Below are 21,410 nucleotides of genomic sequence, written 5' to 3'. Positions count from 1 at the left end.
GAGAGTCTACCACTTTTAATTATCTGTTTATTTGCTTGTTTGTCCGTAATCAAACTGGGCACTAAACTTCCAGCTGCTTGTCTGTGGTTTTCTTTATTTTGTCTCTAGCACCTGGAGGGTATTGGGCACATAGTAGGTGCTCAATGAACAACTGGATTTTAAAAAAAAAAAGCTTAAAGAGGAATAAAAATAGGTGAATGTCTGAGACAGCTTAAAAAACAAACCCAATTTACTAACTTTCCAAAGATTTTTTTAAAAAGGCAAAAAAGAGTTGATCAAACTATACAGATATTCTCTCATTGTCATTGACAATTTCTCACTGTCAGGAACTAAGATGGTTTAGATCACCCGATATGATATTCATAGGCAGGCTGGCTTGACCAAAGCCTTTTCACTTGTTTTTAAGTGCAAGAAGTCAGGAGCTACAGTGGCTCACTGGATCATTTAAATATAAACTTTTCTTCCTGGTTTTTAAACCCCTGCTCATTTTGCCTTCATTCTGTTTACCCAGCATTTTCTACTCTAAACCTTAGGCCACCACTCTACCTGGGAACACCAGGCTCCTCTCTGTTCTGCACTCTTGTAAATGAGTGGTCATTGCACTGCAGGTCGTCTGAAAAGATCCTCACTGGTGGGTAGGAAGAGGCAAGGTTGAAGAGTGGAGAGCGCATTCGAGATAGAGAGAATGTATAGACTGAAGCACTGAAATGAGAGTCAATATGGAGTATCTAGGGAAATATTCATGGCCTGTAATGTTATTTGAATGTAAGTGTCAAGGACAAGAGGAAAGAATGTCCAGGAGGAAGTATTCAAAAGGATCAAGTGAAGCCTGGCCTTGGGAGACAAGCTCTAGAGGGTTGACTGATCTTCTTCATTCTTCCTCCTTCCCTCCCACCTCCCTCCTTTCCTCCCAATGATCCGTCCTTCCTACCTTAGAATTTAGGCACACAATTAATTTAAAATTTTAGAGCATGGAAATGACATAGTATACTTTGTCTTTTAATGAAAAGCAAAAACTGAACAATAATCAGAATACAAAGGTTAAAGTTCTGTTTCACCTCTTCTCAGCTACTTGACCCTGGGTGATCTTAATTCCCTTTTCAGCAAAACAAGGATAACCTCTCTGCCTGTTGAGATCCTGGTTATTGGGATCACAAGAGATAAACTGTTCTGCCACTTATAGAGTATAATAATTTGTATTCTTTTTGAATAATTTATTAGCCTAAAACTTCAGAAAGGCCTAACTAAAGACAGCCAGAATCTATTGTGTACCAAGAGACAAGAGCAGAAGCAGCATGTATATCTCTAATGTTAAACAGAAATCTCCCAGTAGGTTGGAGCATTTTTGAGGTCCCTGGGAAAGCAAGAGCCAATCCCAGGTACACTTGGCCAGTCTGAGAGGAAACATGACTCAGGTGGAGGAGGCGAGAGGTGGAGAGGGCCACGCCTCACACCATGATGACAATTGTGCTTGATTTGCACACTGTCACTTGTAGAACCTGACTAAGAATAACACAGTCATTGTAGAAAAATCTATCAGACATTGTTGCAAACCCTAGCATTTGTTATATTTTACTTTATCATTATCACATATTTTTAAAAAATATGTATTTATTTGGCTCTTCACTCTATTTTTGACAATGATTTCTGTGTTTGCATTTCTTCAAGTGCTCAATTTGGGACATGCAATAAACATTTAGGTAATATTCTTAGTGTATAGAAAGCAAGAGTGGGGCTTTGAAGTTTAGTATTTCTAAATGGATGATAACACATTTATAGTAATGTTGAAAACATATTTCTTATTTTGTCCCAAACCTATAAGGTTGCCTTAGCTCTACTTAATTTCATAATTCAGAAAACTTCTAAAACAAGAACTTATTGCTGCATGTCCTTTAGGAAATAGCCTTCTCTAATGGAAAGTGTTATAATGACAAATTATTTGATCTATGACATCAAAATTCTATATAGATATGTTTGAAAATAACAAATTATAATATTCATTTTTACCAGTTACTATTTCCCATTATGTTTAACAATGTTGTGGTGAAATTTGATAAATATCTTATAGGGCGTAAATTTAATTATTACTACCAATTTATCATTTTAAATGTAATTAGTGTTTGATTTCATAAGTTGTATTATTTCCTTTCAGTATTTTCTTCAATTTATTCAATGTATTTTATCAGAAAAGAATAATATTTTCTAAAATTTATTTTAGGTTTTGAAACTAACATGAACCTAACTAGCCGAGATGATCCTGGTACATCAGAAATTGCATCAGAGACTCAAGATAGAAATGCAAATAACCATGGGATTCAGTTATCTAATTCACTCTCTAGTGCTATCACTACTGAAAATGGAAATTCCGTCTCAAATGGTAAGCACTTTTTAAACCCAGAAGTAAAATAGATAAGATTTAACTTTCTAGGGAGAATGGATTTAAAACATAAAAACAAAATAGGCTTAAAAACTGGAAAATAGAATATAAACTATGAAACATCACTGTAGGGTATATTGTCAACTTATTATACATTAAGTTAAAGAATTAAAGCTGTATTCAGTATTAGTTGACTTTTCAGAGATATTTATGGAATATTTGGTCTATGGGAGCCAGTGTAAAATGAGGCTCGTACTGAGCAGAAGAAGGAGATGGATGTTCTAACAGTATTTTTAATTAAAAAAAAATATATATATATATATATATATACATACATACACACACACATTTATATATATATCTTATCTCACACCTAAAAAGAGTGAAAGAAGATAATACTAAAGAAGTAGTAAATACCAAACTGGCTTTAAGTATTTAATTTGAGTGTATCAATGAATGCTTCATTTAGAAATTGGCTTGACTGTATATATCCAAAAATTCTCTAATAGTGGCTTAAACAAATATCTTATTTCTGTCACAGTTAAAAGCTCAGGACTTCTAATAATGACTGATGGGAAGATTCAGACCAACCTTTTTCTGAAAACATCCAAAAGAGCTGAACAAAATTGTTTTGTTTGTTTAATCTAATTGAAGGCACTAGAACCCTGCTAGGACAGTGAAACAACTGGAAAGGGACTGAAAAAAGTGGAGGCTAAGCAAGGAACCCCGTATATTTTCTGAGGGATGTTCGTGGCACTTCCCAAGTCCAAAGAAGATGGGATTGTGCTTCTGACTGATCCCTAGGATTGTGGGGATAGACTTCAAGTTTGTTAATTAGACACAGTCATAAAAAAGAAAGAAAGAAAGAAAGAAATACACCAGGGAAGTGAAAGATAATATCAAGAAAATATCAAGAATGAAACACAAATAAAAAGAATCAAGATTCTAGGAAATGGTTTAGAGGTATAAAGGATACAGTCAGTGAGAAGGGTTATTGGAATCCTAGGGAAAGAAGAAATATTACATGGGCAAGAGAAAAGATTTGGTGAGAAATGGTAGAGAATTTTCCAACACTGATGAGAGGAAGCATCAAGAAACAGACTTTAGTTGGCAGTTTCCTATAAAGTTCAACACACACTTTCTGTGTGACCCACCAGTCCCACTCCTGGGTATTTATATCCAAAAGAAATGAAAACAGTATCCACACAAACATCTGTATGCACATACTTATGGTGCCTTTATTCATAATCACCTAAAACTGAAAATAAAGTGTCCTTCAACTGGTAACTGGCTCGTATTATTTACCTATTTGTGTGAATATTACTCCCAGAACTTAGGGGCTAATTACGACAAACAACTATTATTTCGTAATTTCTGTGGGTCAAGTATTTGGATGTGGCTGAGCTGAGTGCCTTTGGTACAAAATATCCCTTTTCTTGAATTAATATTTTATAATTAATGGTAATTTCAACTTCTCTTCATTTAAACCTCTAGTAATACATAGAGTTACTCCACTCAAGCCACACAGGCCATCTTGCAATTTAGACATGTTTCTATTTTAGGGCCTTTGCTGTTCCCCTACCTGAAATGCTCTCCCCTGCCATCAGCTAACTTCTGAACTTCTTACTTTATATTTGCTCACTGAGGTTTTTGTTGACTGCCTGATTTAAAGTTATAACTCAGCTCAACCTTCCTCCATGCTGTTCTTTTCAAGATCACTCACCTGGCTTCTTGGCAAGCCTCGGAAAGATCCACTTCTAGGTTCATTTACATGAGCTTCTCCATAAGAGTGGTCCCACAACAAGGCAACTGGCTTCCCCTAGAACAAGCAATCTACAAGAAAGCCAGATGGAAGTCATAGTCTTTATACAGCCTTCTCTTGGAGGGTGCATCCATTTGTACTTCTGCCACATTCTGTTTGTTAGGAGTCAAAGATTCGGTCTACTTGATGGGAGGGGATCACATGGGGCGTGAGTGCCTAGAGGCGAGCCCACTGGGGGCCATTTTACAGGCCAACTAGTACATGGAAAATCTCTGTAATAACAACAGCGAACTACAATTACACAAAATAAAATAGATGAATCTCAAACACATTGCACTAAATGAATAAAGTTAGAATCAAAAGGCTGTAAGTGCAATTCCATTTATTTGAGCATTTTGGAAAAGGCAAAGCTATAGGATGGAAAACAGATCTGTGATTGCCAGAAGCTAGGTGTAAAGGCAGGGGATAGAGTACTGTCTTAGTCCGTTCGAGCTGCTATAACAAAATGTCATAGATTGAATTACTAATAAGCAGCAGGAATTTATTGCTCATAGTCCTCTAGACTGGAAGACAAGATCAGGGTGCCTGCATGGTTAGGTTCTGGTGAGGGCCCTCTTCCAGGTTGCAGACTGCTGACTGCCTGCTTCTCACTATGTGCTCACATGGCAGAAGGGGTGCAGGAGCTGTATGGTGACTCTCTCGCAAGTGCACTAATTCCATTCCTGAAGGCTCACTCTGCTCTCATGATCTGCTGTCATGCCAAAGGCCCCACCTTCTAATACCATCACCTTGAGGATTAGGATTTCAACATAGTAATTCTAGGAGACACAACATTCAGACCAAGTAAACAGCCAAGAGGCATGTAGTGCTATTGAGAAACAGGAATGTGTGTATTCCTATAAATTCATAGATGTGTACAATTAATAAGGGTGAATCTTATGGTCTATAAATGTGACTTTTGATATATACATATAGGTATGTTGCTGACCCAAAGATGTTCATTGCTGATTTACCAAAGAGGAAGGGGAAAATGGAAATAGAATAAAAACTAGCCAGGGAATTTTAATTGCAGGTAGCGCTTTGGGAGTCATCGATGGCGGTAGCTGGATGGGGCAGGTTTGTTTAAGCTTAGCATTAAGGTTTCCAGAATGATGTGGAAATGTTCTGTTGGCTAAGAAAAAATATTGGCTTAATGACTTGCATTAATGTGTGTGTGTGCGCGCGCGGGCGCGCACACACACACACACACACACAGAAGAAACTCCAGAAGTGTTTATGAATCTTACCCCTCCGTATGAAGCAGGGGTTACATATAATGATTAGAAGTATTTGTGTCACAAGAAGGAGACTTTATGGTGTTTTGGGGTGATGGGGAGAATGACTCCTATAAGATACAAAGGATTTTTAGACTAGCAGTGAAGAGATTTATCAAAAAGAACTGTAGTTATCAAAAATTTATTACCACCAAGAACAGACAAAAGTTCAGCAAATAATGATACAAGCTCCCAGGATCCCCCAGTATTGGTCTTTCTTAATGTATTCTTTTCAATGACTTTGGCAGCTTTCTTAAAATATATAGCATTATTCATATGGCACTTAAAATTGTATACAATTTATAAAAATTGCACAAGCTCTATTTGGCAGTTTAGAAAATACAGGAAAGAATAAAGACTAAAAACTACCATAATTCTATTACTTAGAAATGTTCTAAATACGTCTGATATTCTACTGTGTTAAATTTTATTTTTTCATACAAACATATGTACATGTTTACATAATATATTTGGCTTTGTTTTTATAAAGTTTGAGTTATACTATACATATAGTTTTAATAATCTGCTTTTTTCCCCTTAGGAAATCATATAATTTATCTCTATGCCAACAAATATAAATCTACATTGTTTATAGCTAGCCGGGGCTGTTAATGGTATTGGATGCATAGCATTCCATCATATAGGACTATTATGAGTTAAAATAACCAAGCCTTATTTGTTGGATATTAAAATTATCTTTCTATTTTCCACCCTTAAAATAGCACTGGAAGTTTATGATGTATACTCCAACTTGATTAAAATAGGTATTTTGTAAAACTTTCCATGTTAATGTGTAATGTTCAGATTTGTGTTTAGAAATAATGAGATATAATCTTTTAAAAAAACAATTACTTTCTGAAATCTCTGATGATAACCTTCTTTGAGGATGTAAATTAAATAAAAACATTGTATGCTCTTATATTCAAATTGAATAGTCTTAAAATAATAAAAATGGAATATAAGTAACAGCAATAGACATTGAGTGCGTGATAGAAGAGTATTTCACAAAGGTTGCATATATCTAGTAAGAAGGTAATTCAATTTTCTTTTACTTGCAATTTTGGGATTTTTAAGAATAGCCATTAAACAAAAGAAAATTTAAAACATATTGAATGATCAAAACTGAATATACAAACATTTGAGAAAGATGACCATACATCCATCACTTTTGCTAAAATTTCACTTCATGCTTTCTCCTTAGCTCACCTTGGATGATGCATATCCTATCATAAAAAGAGGGAAAGCTTCCTTTTTCTAAAATATTTAATTTGTATGTGTTTTGATTCAAAAGACAAAAACTATGGCTTGGGAAATGGTCCTAGAAAACAATACAAAAAAACTAATTCTTATTCCCAAAATCAAAATAAAACCAAAAACCAACAGAACAACAACAAAAAAAAACATCCCTAGACCAAAATGGAAATTTTTGTGGAATACATTTCTTGAAATTATTTTCCTGAAAATAATATAAATTAATCTCTAGGAATTCAGACTTCTAAACTTAACATAATAGACTTCTAAACCCTAAAACATAGATAGATAGATAGATAGATAGATAGATAGATAGATAGATAGATAGATAGATAGACAGACAGATAGATATCGTTCCTTAAATGCTACAGGGACAAGGTTTTAAAATAAAGCTAGTTCTGTCTTGTCATTAATCAAAGATCACTTGAAAATCTCAAAAGTTATACATACAGAAGTAAAGTATTTCAGTTGGGTTTTTAATCTTATAAAACCACTTTCTATGTTCGATCTACTTTGTGAACACTATGAACTTCTGGATTTCTAAAACTTTCCTATGATTAAAATATCCAGCACAATGTCCTGGATAGTTAGGCACTCAGTAAGCATTTACTGATTAAAAACAATGTTACATCTTACAGTGAACCAGTACGTCTTATGCAGGGGGCAGAGTCAGAAAATGTCTCCTAGTCAGTATGATAAAAATTGAATAAATATAACACATGTGCAATACATAATTTTATATATGTGTGTGTGTATGTATGTATGTATTCATTATAATTCTTAAAGCAGTTATTAGTACTGATTCATAATTTACAACATGCAATGTGCTTTCTAAATACAGGCACAAGATGGAAATAAATGTTTAAAATAACTTGAAGTTCTAATTGAATCAGAAATAGTGTTATTTTCTAGGAAACGATTTCTCTCTTGAATGCCAGTATCTGCATGCTACCTCTGCTTCCCAGAAATAATTATCTGTTTGTTCATTTGCTGAAATATAGTTATGTGTGGGTAATTATAGCTATCACTTACTTTAATTGCCATCCTTTTACTGATGTGGATACAGGCTTAGATCTTTTGTATATACTTAATTATTCTCTGGACTTGTGGTTATTTATCATTAAATTAGAGAACAGTTTTTAGTGTTAGAACGTTTTAGTTATATCAAACTAAATATTGTGAATATAAAGATGTTTATTTTGTGGGGAAATACAGATATAAAAAATTCCAGCTAAAGCATTTTATGCTCAGTATGATTTTCTCTCTTGCTGCTCAATGAATATATATGTTATTGCTGGACATTAGAAGAAAGGGAAATTAAAGAATACAGTTATTATATTTGATTTTTATATTTATCATTCTATGAAAATTATCTTTTTTTATTTGTATTTTGTTCATCCTCAGTGCACAGCAAGGATTATCTGAGGTGATTAAGGGCTTTCTATAGGGAAGGCCTAGGTGAGACCATTTGCAGGACCAGGACCTCTGCATCCTTTGCATAGACTCCAGCACCATATTGAATTTAGCACCATTGGAGCGGTAAATCATACTGATTTGGGAACATCAAAGAATGGCTTTCATCAGCTATGCCTCAAGATAGGTCCAGACCATTGGCAAAGGAGCCTCTGGTTTGAGCATATGAAATATATTCATATGTACATTTAACATCACTTTGTTTATGGGGAATGTATAAATTCTTTGGAACTCATACTGTTGTCTGACTCAAAGGCTAACTGCCAGAGGAAGCAAGCCTTCACTTGACAATCTGGAATATTGCACAGTTATCTGTTTTGAGCAACAGAAGGTAGCTTTGCAAAGAAAGCAAGCTCCTCAGGCATTTATAAAGCCCTGCCCCACACGTCCTTCTAGCTAAACTATTTCTAAGTCATATTAAATTATTTCTGATTTGGACTTCATTTGATTAAATTTCCTCCACCGTGGTTGAAAATAGCTGGATTGAAATGCTGACTCTACATTCCCTTTTCTCTGGTAAGAGTGCACATTCTCCCATCATCAGTCTCAAGTTCTTGGAGTCATCCTTCACCCCCTGTTTCTCAACTCCTGCACCAATGCATTCTCTAATACTCATGCTGGGTATACAAGCTTGCAGCGGCTCAAGTGGAGGAACACAAAATTGTTACTTCCAACTTAATTTTCTTAGCAATTTTGTATTCTTGTTTCCCTAGGTTCAGACTCCAACTCTAATGCTTACTAACCCCATGACCATGAGCAAATTACTTTACCTCTCCATTTTTCACTTTTCTCATCTGAAAAATGGGGATAACCAGTAGACCTGGCTCATGATTGTTGATTATTTAGAATGAAGAGACTAGCACAAGTTAGTGCCCAATAAACATTACCTATAAACTGCTAGGACAAAAATCTTTGACATTTTAGAGTTAGATGATCCCTGAGGATTTACCCAAGAAAACTAAAAAATTATATTTATGAAGTAGATAAAGTACAAATTGGTGAGTTAATTTCTCAAAGATTTTACAGAGTGTAATGCTAGAATCAATGCCTTATGACTTATTTACACATAAACCAAATACACACATGTGAATAGTCAAACAAGCATATCATTTTGATGGCCTACACTGGTATTCAGGGCAATGACAGATATAATTTGGAGCCTCTGGGATGAATGAAGTTGGGATACGTGGATGGAGTTCAGGGAAAGGATCTGTTTTTCCCTGGGTTGGAGGATTTACAACAATGTAAAGGGCAAAATGGCAAGAGGAAGCCCTAGTGAAAGCCATATGCGCATCAGTCAATCGGACCATTAATTAAGGACCATTAATTAAGCACTCGTTGCATGCAGACATTTAGATTCCTATAAAATGACAGGAGCGATGAAATCTAAGCAGCCCAAGGTGTGCTGTTTGTGAGCACACAGAAAGTGAGAGAAAATACATAAAATGTTGATAATACATATCAAAAGAGAGCATAAAATAGGGTAGCCAGTGACAAGTGTCAAAGCACCCACATAAATAATGATTCTCACATAAAAGAGTAAAGTCTTATGAGCTGGGAGAGTTAAGGACATTTCATGGCGAAAGTTGGGATTTTTCAAAACAAACAGAATCCAGACAAGAAAGGGAACACCTTTAATTGAAAAACAAACAAACAAACAAAAAACCCCAAAAAACTGCACAATGTCTTTTTGGCAGGGATGTGAATGGGTACTTTGTAAATATATAAGATAGGAAAGAAAATGTGTACAGGGCATTGAACACCAATTTAAAGAGTGTCTCTTAAAGGGTGGCTCTTGTTTGGAGGGAGCACCGTGTGCTATTTTGGAGAAAGTTATCTAATCACATTATTCAGGGTAAACAATGGAACAGAAACTTGATGTTGGGATTACCAGTTTTGTGTTCCTCTATTTGAACCATTACAGGGTGTGTGCGCCCAGCAAGAGTGTTAGAGAATGTGTTGGTACAAGAGGTAAGAAAACGGGAGTGAAGGATGACTCCAAGAACTTGAGACTAAAGATGAAGGGAGAATAGTGCACTCTTAACAGAGAAAAAGGAAGTTCTAAGTGGAATTTAATCCTGTGGGTTGGATTTGTAGTTCAAAAGCTAAGAAGGACTTCTAGCTATCAATGCTTGTTACATAAATGATTAGAGTGGTGGAATTAGATGAGTATTACAGAATGGAAAGCTAAGAAAGGCAGCTTTTCAAGGAAGCTTGAAAAATGGGGATTGTTTATAGCATCTGAAGAAAAAATATGAAGAGAAATGAGAAAAGAACATCTGACCAGGAAACTATGCAGTGTCAACCTTTAAGAAATATACCTTGAGGAAGGCAAACATGGAGATACAGAATAGGTGGTCAGAGAAGGTGAATGCAGATGTGCAATTGCATAGAAAAACAGGAGAAAAATTAGAGAGTGCTTGGTAAGCTGATAGGACATAAAAAATGAATCCAAATCCCAGTGCTATTGACTAAACACTTTTGGGTTGATTAGCAGATTCTAACTAGTTAACCATATAAAGTGCATTGTCACACCACCATTTACAGTCTATCCCATTCTCTTCTTTAGAAGACTTTAATTAAACCCATTGGGCTCTGCTTGTAGATTTCATGACCTCAGTTTCTGATTTTTTTCAAAAATCATTCTACACATTTCAAGAGGCTAAATACACACCATAACTGATGAGAATGTCCTAAAAGCCGCCGCTCCTGAGTGTCCTGGAGATGGTTTAATATACACAGCTCTGAGTGGTACTCGGCTACACTGAAGAGGGAGTGCAAAGCCTCCTCCCTCTGCCTGGACCCATGATCACAACCGATGACTTTCTGACTCTCGTCTGCCAAGCTGCAGTGAAGAGCAGCCCATCCTATGGAGTGTCGGTATCTGTTCTGAGGTTCAGATCAGCATGCGTGGAATGCCTTCCCCTGAGCCTCAGCATGCTTTCTCAAAGCAGAAGAGCAGGGTGATAGGTAGGATGGGTACAATTTCAGAAGGCCTTAGTGCTTGCTGTAATCAGGGCAAGTTTTTTGTTTTGTTTTGTTTGTTTTGTTTTGTTTGTTTGTTTTTTAAATGAAAGTTTCATATCTAACGGACATGCTTATCAGCACTTTGAGGCACACTGTTACCACTGTAGAAAAAATATGTAGAGGAAGGGACAGAAAACTGTTTAAACTAGGAATTATCACTTTAGAGCCTGGACTGGGGAGATGGCTAGGGCCATGAGAAAACTAGAGCAAGCTCATAAATATATATAAACAATCATTCTGTGATGTAAGCCTACCCTCCAATGGAAATCAGCAAATCGGTGGCTCTTGGTTAACCTTAATGTCCCCCTCCTCAACACCGAAACCTTCAACCCTGGGGGAATGCACAGTTGAATTTTCTACCCATAAGAATTTAGGGCTTTTCTGGAGCCTTTGCATAATAGTGTTTCCCCTAGCTGAATAAGGAAATTCTATGTTAAAAAAAAAAAAAAAATTCTACCAGTTAGGGATACATGCTCAAGAATTTGCAGGTTAAATGACTTCCTGGAAATTTTTTAAATTTCTGAAATATTTTTCTAAAGAGATAATGAATAGGTGAAACAAGATTGAAATGATGAAAATTCCAAAGTGGAGTTTCTCTACATATTTTCTTTACTATTATATGTGTACAAAATTTCTATAGTAATAAGTTTTGAAATATTTGCTATCTTGATAGGGGAATAGATACTTTATGTAGTTTTATGCATTTCTTTGAATAGTGATAATGAACATGTTTATTATTTAGCAGTCATTTGTATTGTCTTTAATTTTTTATGCATAGTCTTTGCCCATATTTTAAAATCTGAGGGTAGGACTTTATTTTGATTTCTTGGATGTTTTAAGAAAAATAAAGCCTTTTATTGAGTGCTATATTCTTTTGAATTTGCATTTTTTACAGTATTTTTAACATATATTTTTAATGTTTGGATTTTCTTGATGGTTTGTGCCTTTAATGTCACTTTTTCGTAATTTGTCTTTAAAAATGTACTGCTTTTGACTGGCAGCAAAATAAAATATCGCATTGGTCAAAAAAAAAAAAAAAAAAAAAAGGAAGTCCTGCCCTGTGACCTCCTTTGCCCTTCAGTGCTTCCCAGCTATTATTTTATCTAGCCACACTCTCTTGGTATATTAGCCATAACGTGGTTCTCACGTATTTTCTACAGCTGTCAAGGATTTCCTCCACCCAACGCTTCTCATTCCAGATACTCTCCTCACCTCCTCCTTCATCAGGAGGAGACCTCTTCATGCAGAATTCCTCTGGCACCCCTCTCTTCTACCTCACTCTTCCTCTGTCATCACCTGGCTCTCAATTCCCACATATTCTCCTTCCTCAACCTAAAGCCATCTGTTCGTATTCTGTTGACCCTGCCATAGATTCTGGGGTCAATGATTTCTTTAATCAGAAGGTAAGAAATGACTTTAAGTTACCACTGGTAAATGGTGTCACATCCCTTCTCAGAAACCTACAGTACTACCCATTGTCTACAAATATTATCCAATTTCTGTGAAATGTTATGTAAAGTCTTCTAATATCTGTCCTGCTTTACCTTCTAGCACATCCTCCAGGTTCCCTCCTCTGGCCATACTCTTACAGGCCACTCCCCTGGACAGGGAGCAAGCTCTTTATATTTCACTGTGTTACCTCATTTGTCCTCTCAGCCAGGCAGGCCCTTCTCAGATCTCTTCATCTTTCAAAATCCTTCTTATCTTGGAAGGCCTAGACCCTTTGGCATCTCTATCATCATGTTTCCTCTAATCCCTGCTTTCTCCAAAAAACTGCTTAATTTACCTGTGCTCCTACTTACCTCTTAACTCATTCTGTTGTGTATTCTGGTAACAGTCATTCCCACTTAATTTAAGCTTCTCAAAAGTAGAAAATTTCTTTATTCTTCATTGTATTTCCCTGCACCTTCCTTATTCAGAGGCCAACCATAAATGTTTTTTAACTTTATTTAATCGATACTATATAAGACACTTATACTATTGATTTGGCTCTGAGTGTGTGTATATCTTCACTAAATAGAGTTTCTGTTTTGATTTGGAGAGTAAAACTTCTAATTACAATTTACTCTTGAAAAATGGATTACAATTTTCTTCCCCTTCCTCAGATCCCTGGACTCAGTGAACCAGATCTTTAGAAGTGAATATTTGTCTTGCTTATCAATTAGCCATTCACACACATACAATTTGACATTCTTCCTTCACATAAGTCCCAAACCCTTTGCTGTGCCCTGCTACCTGGACACACATTATATTGCCAACTATCTGTTGCTTCAGTTGCCTACAAGTCCAAGTCGTGCCTGATCTTAGATTCCCATGCTCCCTTCCATCTGTTTAGATTCCAGATGGCTCTAACACTAACTGCTGGATTGGAACCTTTTCTGCACCTGTGGCCACAGTCTCTCATACAATATTCACCTAGCCAACCAAAGACATTGCTGTTGCTTATAGCAGGGACCTACTCTCCAGCACACGAGCCCCAATCCATAAGTTTATTAGTTTTCAGGTGCTGGCCTTGGTCTACCCAGTCTCAATAAAGCTAAAATTTCCATACAAGGTATTTGTGTACATAACAGGAAGATCAATTGGGAGGCCCTGTTATGTGTTGATAAGATTTTGTGTACTTTCCTGAACAACTAACTCTGTATTGTAATTGGAAAAATATGATTTTTTAAATTTAGCAATCATAATATATATGTTTAACCAATTACACCATTCTGGCTAATTCTGATTTGAGATGAAAATAGTGATCACTTCAGAATTTGAAGTTCTCTAGGTAACTCATTCAATTGGGTAGTTGCTATTTTTAATCTATTTATTTTTCCAAATAAGTCACTTGTGATGATACTGATCCCTCTCTCTCACAATCGTTGTAAGTCAGGGGTGATTTTGCTTTCCAGGGAATAATTGGCAGTGTCTGGGGACATATTTAGTTGTTGCACTGGAAAAGTGCTACTGGCATCTAGGGTAGGCATGAGCGATGCTGCTAAACATTCTGTGATCCACAGGACAGCCCCCACAGCAGAGAATTAAATATAGCCCAAAGTGTTAGCAGTGCTGAGGTTGAAAAACCCTGCTTTTGTAATGAGGAATAATTAATAAAAATCCTTTGGTGCCTCATAAGTACTTCTATATTATTTAGGGGAGGGGAGATGTAAATATTCTCAAACCCATCATTCATTCTATATAGTTGATTATGAATTGGTCTATTATAGCTGTGCAGCTATCCTGATGATTTAGTCATGGAATTCTACCCAATCTCTTTCCTCCCTTTGTATATAAAATAAACTAGTCAATAAAATTCACCTGACACACACTTGATTGTATCTTATCTGTCTTCTAATCCCTTCTTTGCTACTCTACAAATTAAATACAAACTTTGTCTTTTATAGAAACTCAAGGAACCTTTTTATTCTTTTTTTATCCATATATGCTTCTTTTCCCCCATCAATGCTTCATCAATTTTCAGTTTCTAGAAAAATTCTCCTTCTCCCCTTCAATACTTTTTTGCTGACTTTTGCTTACTTTTGTGCTATTATGATATATTTTCTCATTATCAATTTATCTCTTTTGCTCATATACTTCCTCTTTTATTAAATAAAACTTCCCAATACTTTGTATTCCCATATTTTCTTGGAATGTTTTTATTATTCAATTCGTGTTTATCTACGATCATGTCAATCAAAAAAATGTAACAATTTTAGTTTATCACAGTAAGTACACAACTTATTTTGTTCAGGGGAAATACACACAATTTAACTACTTTGTTAACCTCAATAGGTTTACCTGAAGAAGATGGATACTCCAGGCTTTCTGTGAGTGGGACAGCGACCTCAACATTTCAGAGACATAGAGAAAGTCACACCACTCAGGTAATGACCCCCAGATATTCATATATACAATAATAACTGAACTTAAGCTATGACAGGAGATTCACTAAGGTATGACCAAGAAGATTCAAAAAGGTATGACTAAGGACGAGAGAATGCAATTATTCTCATCTCTACCCCAAGATTCTTCAGCTCAGCATTCTTTCTCCTCTGTCTCAGCCGAATACAGATTTTTCCTGGTCTAAAAAATAATAATGTCCAAAGCGAATAAAAATTAATAAATGGTTTTAAATGGAAGATTGTGGACATAATTTATGTTGTGGTATTTTTAAATTACTGTCAGGAGAAGATCGTATTAAGTTTACTGAATGATGTTAATACGTTTTCTTCATTTAGCCTCCACTAAAATGGGAGGTCTTTAATGACAACACATGGAAATAAAATGCTTGAAGCACCCATGGTTTTATGGCATGCCATCACATCACAGTTATTATCTTCAAATTCTATGTAATCCAAACTTATTTAAAATATAACGTATGATCAGAGCACTGTGAAATCAAAATGAGAGTTCACAAAACTGTTTTGATGTGTTTCAGTGATTTCGCATATATTGCTTGATGTGTTTGGCCGTAAAAAATTCAACAAAATAAAGAAAATTATCACTTCAGGAATAAAAATCACAAGTGTTTTTAGGAAAAAAAATAATTTAACATTATTTTTATGTTGAATTTTAAAATACAGTTTTCAAAAATTATCTTCAAAAATATAGGACTTTGCATTCAAGGTTGTATACAGACAGCTATATCAAAGACTTTATTATCAACCTATTCAGAGTAAGCCACAGGATCTTTTTTTTTGGTATTAAGTTATAGTAAGTACAACTTTTATTATGTCAAATATTTACATAAAAATCTTTAAAAAACTCAGTCAAGTATCCAGATGTTTTTTATGAAATCAACTATCTAGTTAATGATCAGCTTTCATTTGAATATTTGGCATGGCTTTATTATCAGCTGAGATTTTTTTAAATAACACTGATGAGGTAGTAAGAAAAATCAATAATTTTAATCTTAAAAATAAATCTTACAGAAGGCAATCTGTTCATATCACTTACATTGATATATAGGCACTGAAATAGAAAGAAAATGCTGATCGGTTGCAATAATAGATTGTCCTAATCTCTCCTCTGCTCCTTAGAGATGCATTTACTTTACCTTGTAAGCACTACAGATGCTTTATCTAAGATAATTCACCAGGGACCTTACTTGCAGTGAACACTGGTTTGATTTTTATTATAGGGTTGATTCTTGTACATTAGAGCAAATGACAGGCCATCTGACATCCTTTCCAGGGCTCCCACTACAATGCAATTCATAGAGAAAAGGGTTAATTTTGAAAGAAGGTGCATAAAATAGACATCTCTGTAACTATTGCTCTGATCTTTCATAGACTTAGCCAAGAAACAAAAAGAAATGAGAAAGGTAGTCAGGAATAATTTTCCATTCCTAGTTCTCAATGGGGGCTTGTTTTCAAATGCAAACATCTCTGCCTCCAATTATCTCACACTGCATTTTTTCAAAGAAATGGAAAACCAGACTCATTTTCTTCCATGCAAAAGTGTGGGCATTCTCATGGTAGGACACATTCCTCATTGCTGAGAAGCTATACAAGTTATGTGAAGCTATGTATTTAATGGCCACAGGTCTTTGAGCATAAATGCCTCTTGTGTGACATTTATAGAGGAAATGTGAACACATACACGCATATCGCATTGTAGATTTTCTACTTAATGCAGCTGAATAGGAATTCTATAAAATTAGTTCCTGGACTGATTGAGCATGTAAAATTAAATTGTTGACTAAAAATTTAATAATACCTCTTTGAGGATATCTATATTTTAATTAGCATCATCAATGATTTTAATAAAATATCTTTAAGGAAGATAAAATACATGGACATTATTTTGGATAAAGAAAACAGGAAATAGATTTAGTAATTTGCCAAAGACCATAGGTAAAATTCAGTCCACAGCTCGAATGGATGTCAAGATTATATATCCCCTTTGGAGAATGAACTTACCGTAACCCATTAGAAGGAATGCAAGAATCATTTAACTTTTACATAAAATTTAAAGAATTTTTGGTTTAAAACAAAAATCTAAGCAGTCACGGTATTTATGATTTAGTTTTTTAGCTGCCAGTCACATATTTCTCACCTACCACAGTGAAAATATAAGGGGAGAAACTCCCTCTTCCTCCTTCCTTCGACAGCTAGACAAACACATGAGTTGGCTTCAGTCAATCTATATCACCCACAGATTATGGAGTGAGAGACAAAATGGAAAGGACAGAATAGATGTCGCCATGGGATGAGGGGTCCCATCTGGAAGTCGTGGCTCCTTCCAGCGACAGCAGATGTTGGTCAGTGTATGTGTTTTGCAGCCACTACAACCACCTTGGTTTGTCCCATTTGCCTCATCTTTCCTTCTAACTTCCTGTCATTGTTTCTCCTTCAAGTAAAACTTTTACTTATTAAGATGTCCAGACTTAGTTACCATTCCTTGCAAATAAGAATTTTGACTGACACACTAATCTGATTTTATCTTTATTATCCATAAAATTTACTTAATATCCAAGTACTTGTCTTTTTACATTATGCATACAAACTTTTTTCTTGATATATGCATAAAACATTTTCTGATAGAGGTAGCACCTCAATAGGTAGTAGTTGTTTCTTTCTTCAAGGTACAGAAGATAGAAAATATAGTTTCTATTCTATAATTGCATGATTTTTATTTGCAAAAAAAGTTTGATTTGAAAATAGTGAAAAGTGAGACATTAGCTTGCATATGGCTGTGTTCATTTATACCCCTTATATAGAAGGCTTGGTAGGTCTCTGCTGTGGACCAAGATAAAATATTCATGTCTTTCCAAAGCACTCGATGAATCAGACCAGCAGTGAATGTGTGACGTCATGGAATTACACAAACTGGCCTTGGAAAGGGCTTTTGTGGCACATTCAATATCAAATCTGAAATTTCATGGGTTATAGAAACTACTTCAGATTGTTTTTAAAATTAGACAGCACTTATAAAAATATGTCATTTATCTACTTGCCATGTTATAAGGTATAAAAATGTATATTTTTTTGTTTGTGCCATTTGACATGCTGCATTACTTTAAAAGTAACTCAGTGGCGAAAGACTAAGCAGTGAATGAAATACTGAGAACATTTTCCAATCAAGATTGGCTTCTTAGCTTTTTTTTTTTTTTTTTTTTTTTTTTTGCTGTAATTGCAATCCTCTGCTGACTCAGAAGGCCAGGTAACCTGACACAGGATGCCCATAGATTATAAATAGAGCAAAAGCATGAGCAGCTCAGGATGGGTGTCCTGAAGACAAGAGGGTACCAGATGAGGCTGTATAAAATAAATGCTTAGTGCTTGCCCTTGGCATAAAATTGCTAGTTACACATCTATTTAGGGGTCTATACTTGACATGGAAAAATGAGATGTTTTCTTTCTTCATTTAAGCATAGTTTATTTGTATTTACATTCTCTTTTTAACTTTACCAATTTTCACTTTATGGTATTTTATTCCTCTTAGCCCTCTATTCTTCATAGTATGGTTTATGATCTTTGATTTTCATTGTGGGCATTTATCATATTTCTTGCCAAACTTTTAAAATATTCTTTTGTTTTTTTAAAAAAGCATAAAATTTTTTATTAATATCTGTCATATTTAAATATTTATTATAAGAAATCATTAATGGTTTCTGATAAAATAGTGGCAATCCAGCGCCCGAAAGCTTAGTGTATATTTAGCCAACTCCCAACACAGCTGTCAATGAAAGCCATAATATAATCAATATGCAATTGATCCACATCAAGAAACAAATTGTTATGTGGTTTGTTTTACTGAATGATCAAAGAAACCTTTTTGTAATGTCACATATCAACAAAATGAGGAATTGCGGAGCACTAAATAAACCCAGTGCTCGCTTTCTATATTCATTTTATTTGTCACATGGACTGCTTTGAAATATTTTGTGTCATGGAAAAGAAAGTATATTAGATAAATTAACTAAATGTAGATACATTTAGTTTAATCATTAAGGGGTATTTCTAAAGCACATGGTAGGAAATAGAAATTAGATAACCATTTCAAAAGAAAATATGTATGAATTTCATTTATAAGCTACAAACAGAAGATCTAGCATAGGAAACTCTTTAATAAACCTGAGTTTTCCGGGAATCAGTATGCACCACTCATGACTTTCATATTATGTGCAAGAGATAAAGGCAGTAATTTAATTTGATGGTATGAGTTAAATGGCAGCATTTTCAACATTAAGGGGACAGATCCTGTAAAATATAGAAACTTGGAAAATAAAAAAACAAGGCCAAATCCTACATTTTTTATTTTTTCCTTCATAAAATTACAGTGTGTGCGTATATCCCAAATGTATTCAAATGCATAGTGTTTTCCTAATGAAGACATTGACTGTAATCAATGAGGAGAATTCAATTGTAAGAAATATTAAAAGAATGAGAGATCAGAATTATGACTATGTTTTTAAAGAGGAAAAAGGTCTTAGATATCTCTGCATGCTCACCTTCCAGGTGAGAAAGCAGCAATTAGCCAACACTATTATGTAAGGGAGAGACCGGCAATGCAACTGAGATAATGCGGTTAATTTTAAATTCTAGTTAACTTAGACTTTCCATATTAATTCGATTTATTTTTTTTAATTAAAGAAAGAAAAGAAAAATAACAGGTATGAATTCCATATCTGTTATTTAACATGTAGTTCTAGAAAGTAGTAATTATTTTTTAGATTGATTAAAAAGAATATATGTCAAGCATGCTGCCTGCACTATAATAAGTGCTCAGAAAGTGCTTGGTATTGTTATCATAGTATTTCTTTTTTTTCAAGGTCATTATTCTGAACATCAATTCTGACTCTAAAAGAATAGACACTACCTAAAATATGTAGGCAATTAGATTGAACCGGCAGGATCCAACACTTACCTAGAATTTTGATAAAGTATGTCATGTTTATGATTTTCAAAAATATTTTGTTATGGTATATTATAAACTTAGGGGAGAAAGTGACAGTGATTAGTAAGTGGCACCATATTTCTAGAGAAATATATAGTCCATGTCCTGATCCCATCCCTGCCTGCCACACCGAGATGAATCCCACCATCAAGTCAGTGCATAAGCCTCCATTCATAATTACACTTTCAGAGTTTGTCTTTTTTGCCTTCAGTATACTTTAGGCTTAATTTTTTCTAGAATCCACTTGTTCTTCTTTCTGGTCATTCAGGGTATCCATAGAGTTCTCCTACAATACTGTATTGCAAATTAATCTATTTTTTTTTCCTATCAGCCTTCTTCACTGTCCAACTTTCACATCTGTACATAGTAACTGGCAATATGATGGTGTGGATGATCATATAGCCTTGGTCTCTAATGACACATCTTTGCTCTTGGTGATCTTTCCCACTTCTTCCAAGTCTTGGCCTTCCAAGTCTTGGCCTTCTCTTGATTTCTTGCCTGCAGTCTCCTTTTGAATTGATGACTCAACCAAGGTAAGCAAAATCTTTAACAATTTTGATATCATTACCTGTGTTAAAGTTTCATACTTATTGTGTAGCCATGATTTTTGTCTTCTTAACATTCAAATATGATCCCGCTTTCGCACTTTATTTTTTCATTTTCTTCAGAAACTGTTTCAATTCATTGCTGCTTTCTGCCAGTAAGATAGTGTCTTCTGTATATCTTAAGTTATTGATATTTCTTCCAACAATTTTTACTCTTTCCCACTGAGTTTAGCTTATTTTTTCATATGATACGTTCTATGTACAGATTAAACAAATAGGAAGATAAAATGCACACTTGTCTGACACTTTTGTCTATATGAAACTATTTAGTCTCTCCATATTCTGTCTTGACAATGACTACCCACTATATAGGTTTACTCATCAGGACAATCAAGGGCAGAAGCACAACCATTTCTTTCAGAGCAACCCAAGGTTTTCATGGTCAATGCAGTCAAAGGCTTTATTGTAGTCTATAAAACAGCCTAACCTTCTGAAAGTCCTTGGAGCATTCTAATATCCAGCATATATTTACAACTAGAATCTAGCTTGAACATCCTGCATGGGAAACTAGAGCAATGGCCCTATAGTTACTGTACTCCCTGGCATCTCTCCTTTATTGAAAATTGGGATGTATATTGAATGCATGTAGGTCATTGTTTTGTTGCCATTTTTGTTGTTCTATTGTTAGAATTTTGACAGATTCAGTCTCTGTGGTTTGAAATAGTTCTGTTGGTATCCCATGTCCTTCTGGTGATTTATTTTTTCCCAATAATTTC

At 34.9% G+C, this 21,410-nt stretch overlaps 1 protein-coding gene across 6 annotated transcripts in view; it reads left to right on the top strand.

Annotated features, from left to right (window-relative positions):
* MYO16 (myosin XVI) overlaps nt 1-21,410 on the top strand; it is a 499,709-nt gene that overhangs the window by 458,395 nt on the left and 19,904 nt on the right. For all 6 annotated transcript variants that reach the window (XM_016145252.2, XM_016145250.2, XM_016145255.2 and 3 more), the window contains 2 exons: nt 2,219-2,377; nt 14,981-15,072. In XM_016145252.2, the coding sequence (XP_016000738.2) occupies nt 2,219-2,377; nt 14,981-15,072 (251 nt within the window). The remainder of the gene's footprint in view (nt 1-2,218; nt 2,378-14,980; nt 15,073-21,410) is intronic.

This window comes from Rousettus aegyptiacus, unplaced genomic scaffold (assembly GCF_014176215.1).
Source record: "Rousettus aegyptiacus isolate mRouAeg1 unplaced genomic scaffold, mRouAeg1.p scaffold_m13_p_11, whole genome shotgun sequence".
Classification (NCBI taxonomy): domain Eukaryota; kingdom Metazoa; phylum Chordata; class Mammalia; order Chiroptera; family Pteropodidae; genus Rousettus; species Rousettus aegyptiacus.
The sequence above is the reverse complement of the archived record's forward strand: the minus strand, read 5'-3'. Positions and strand labels throughout refer to the sequence as shown.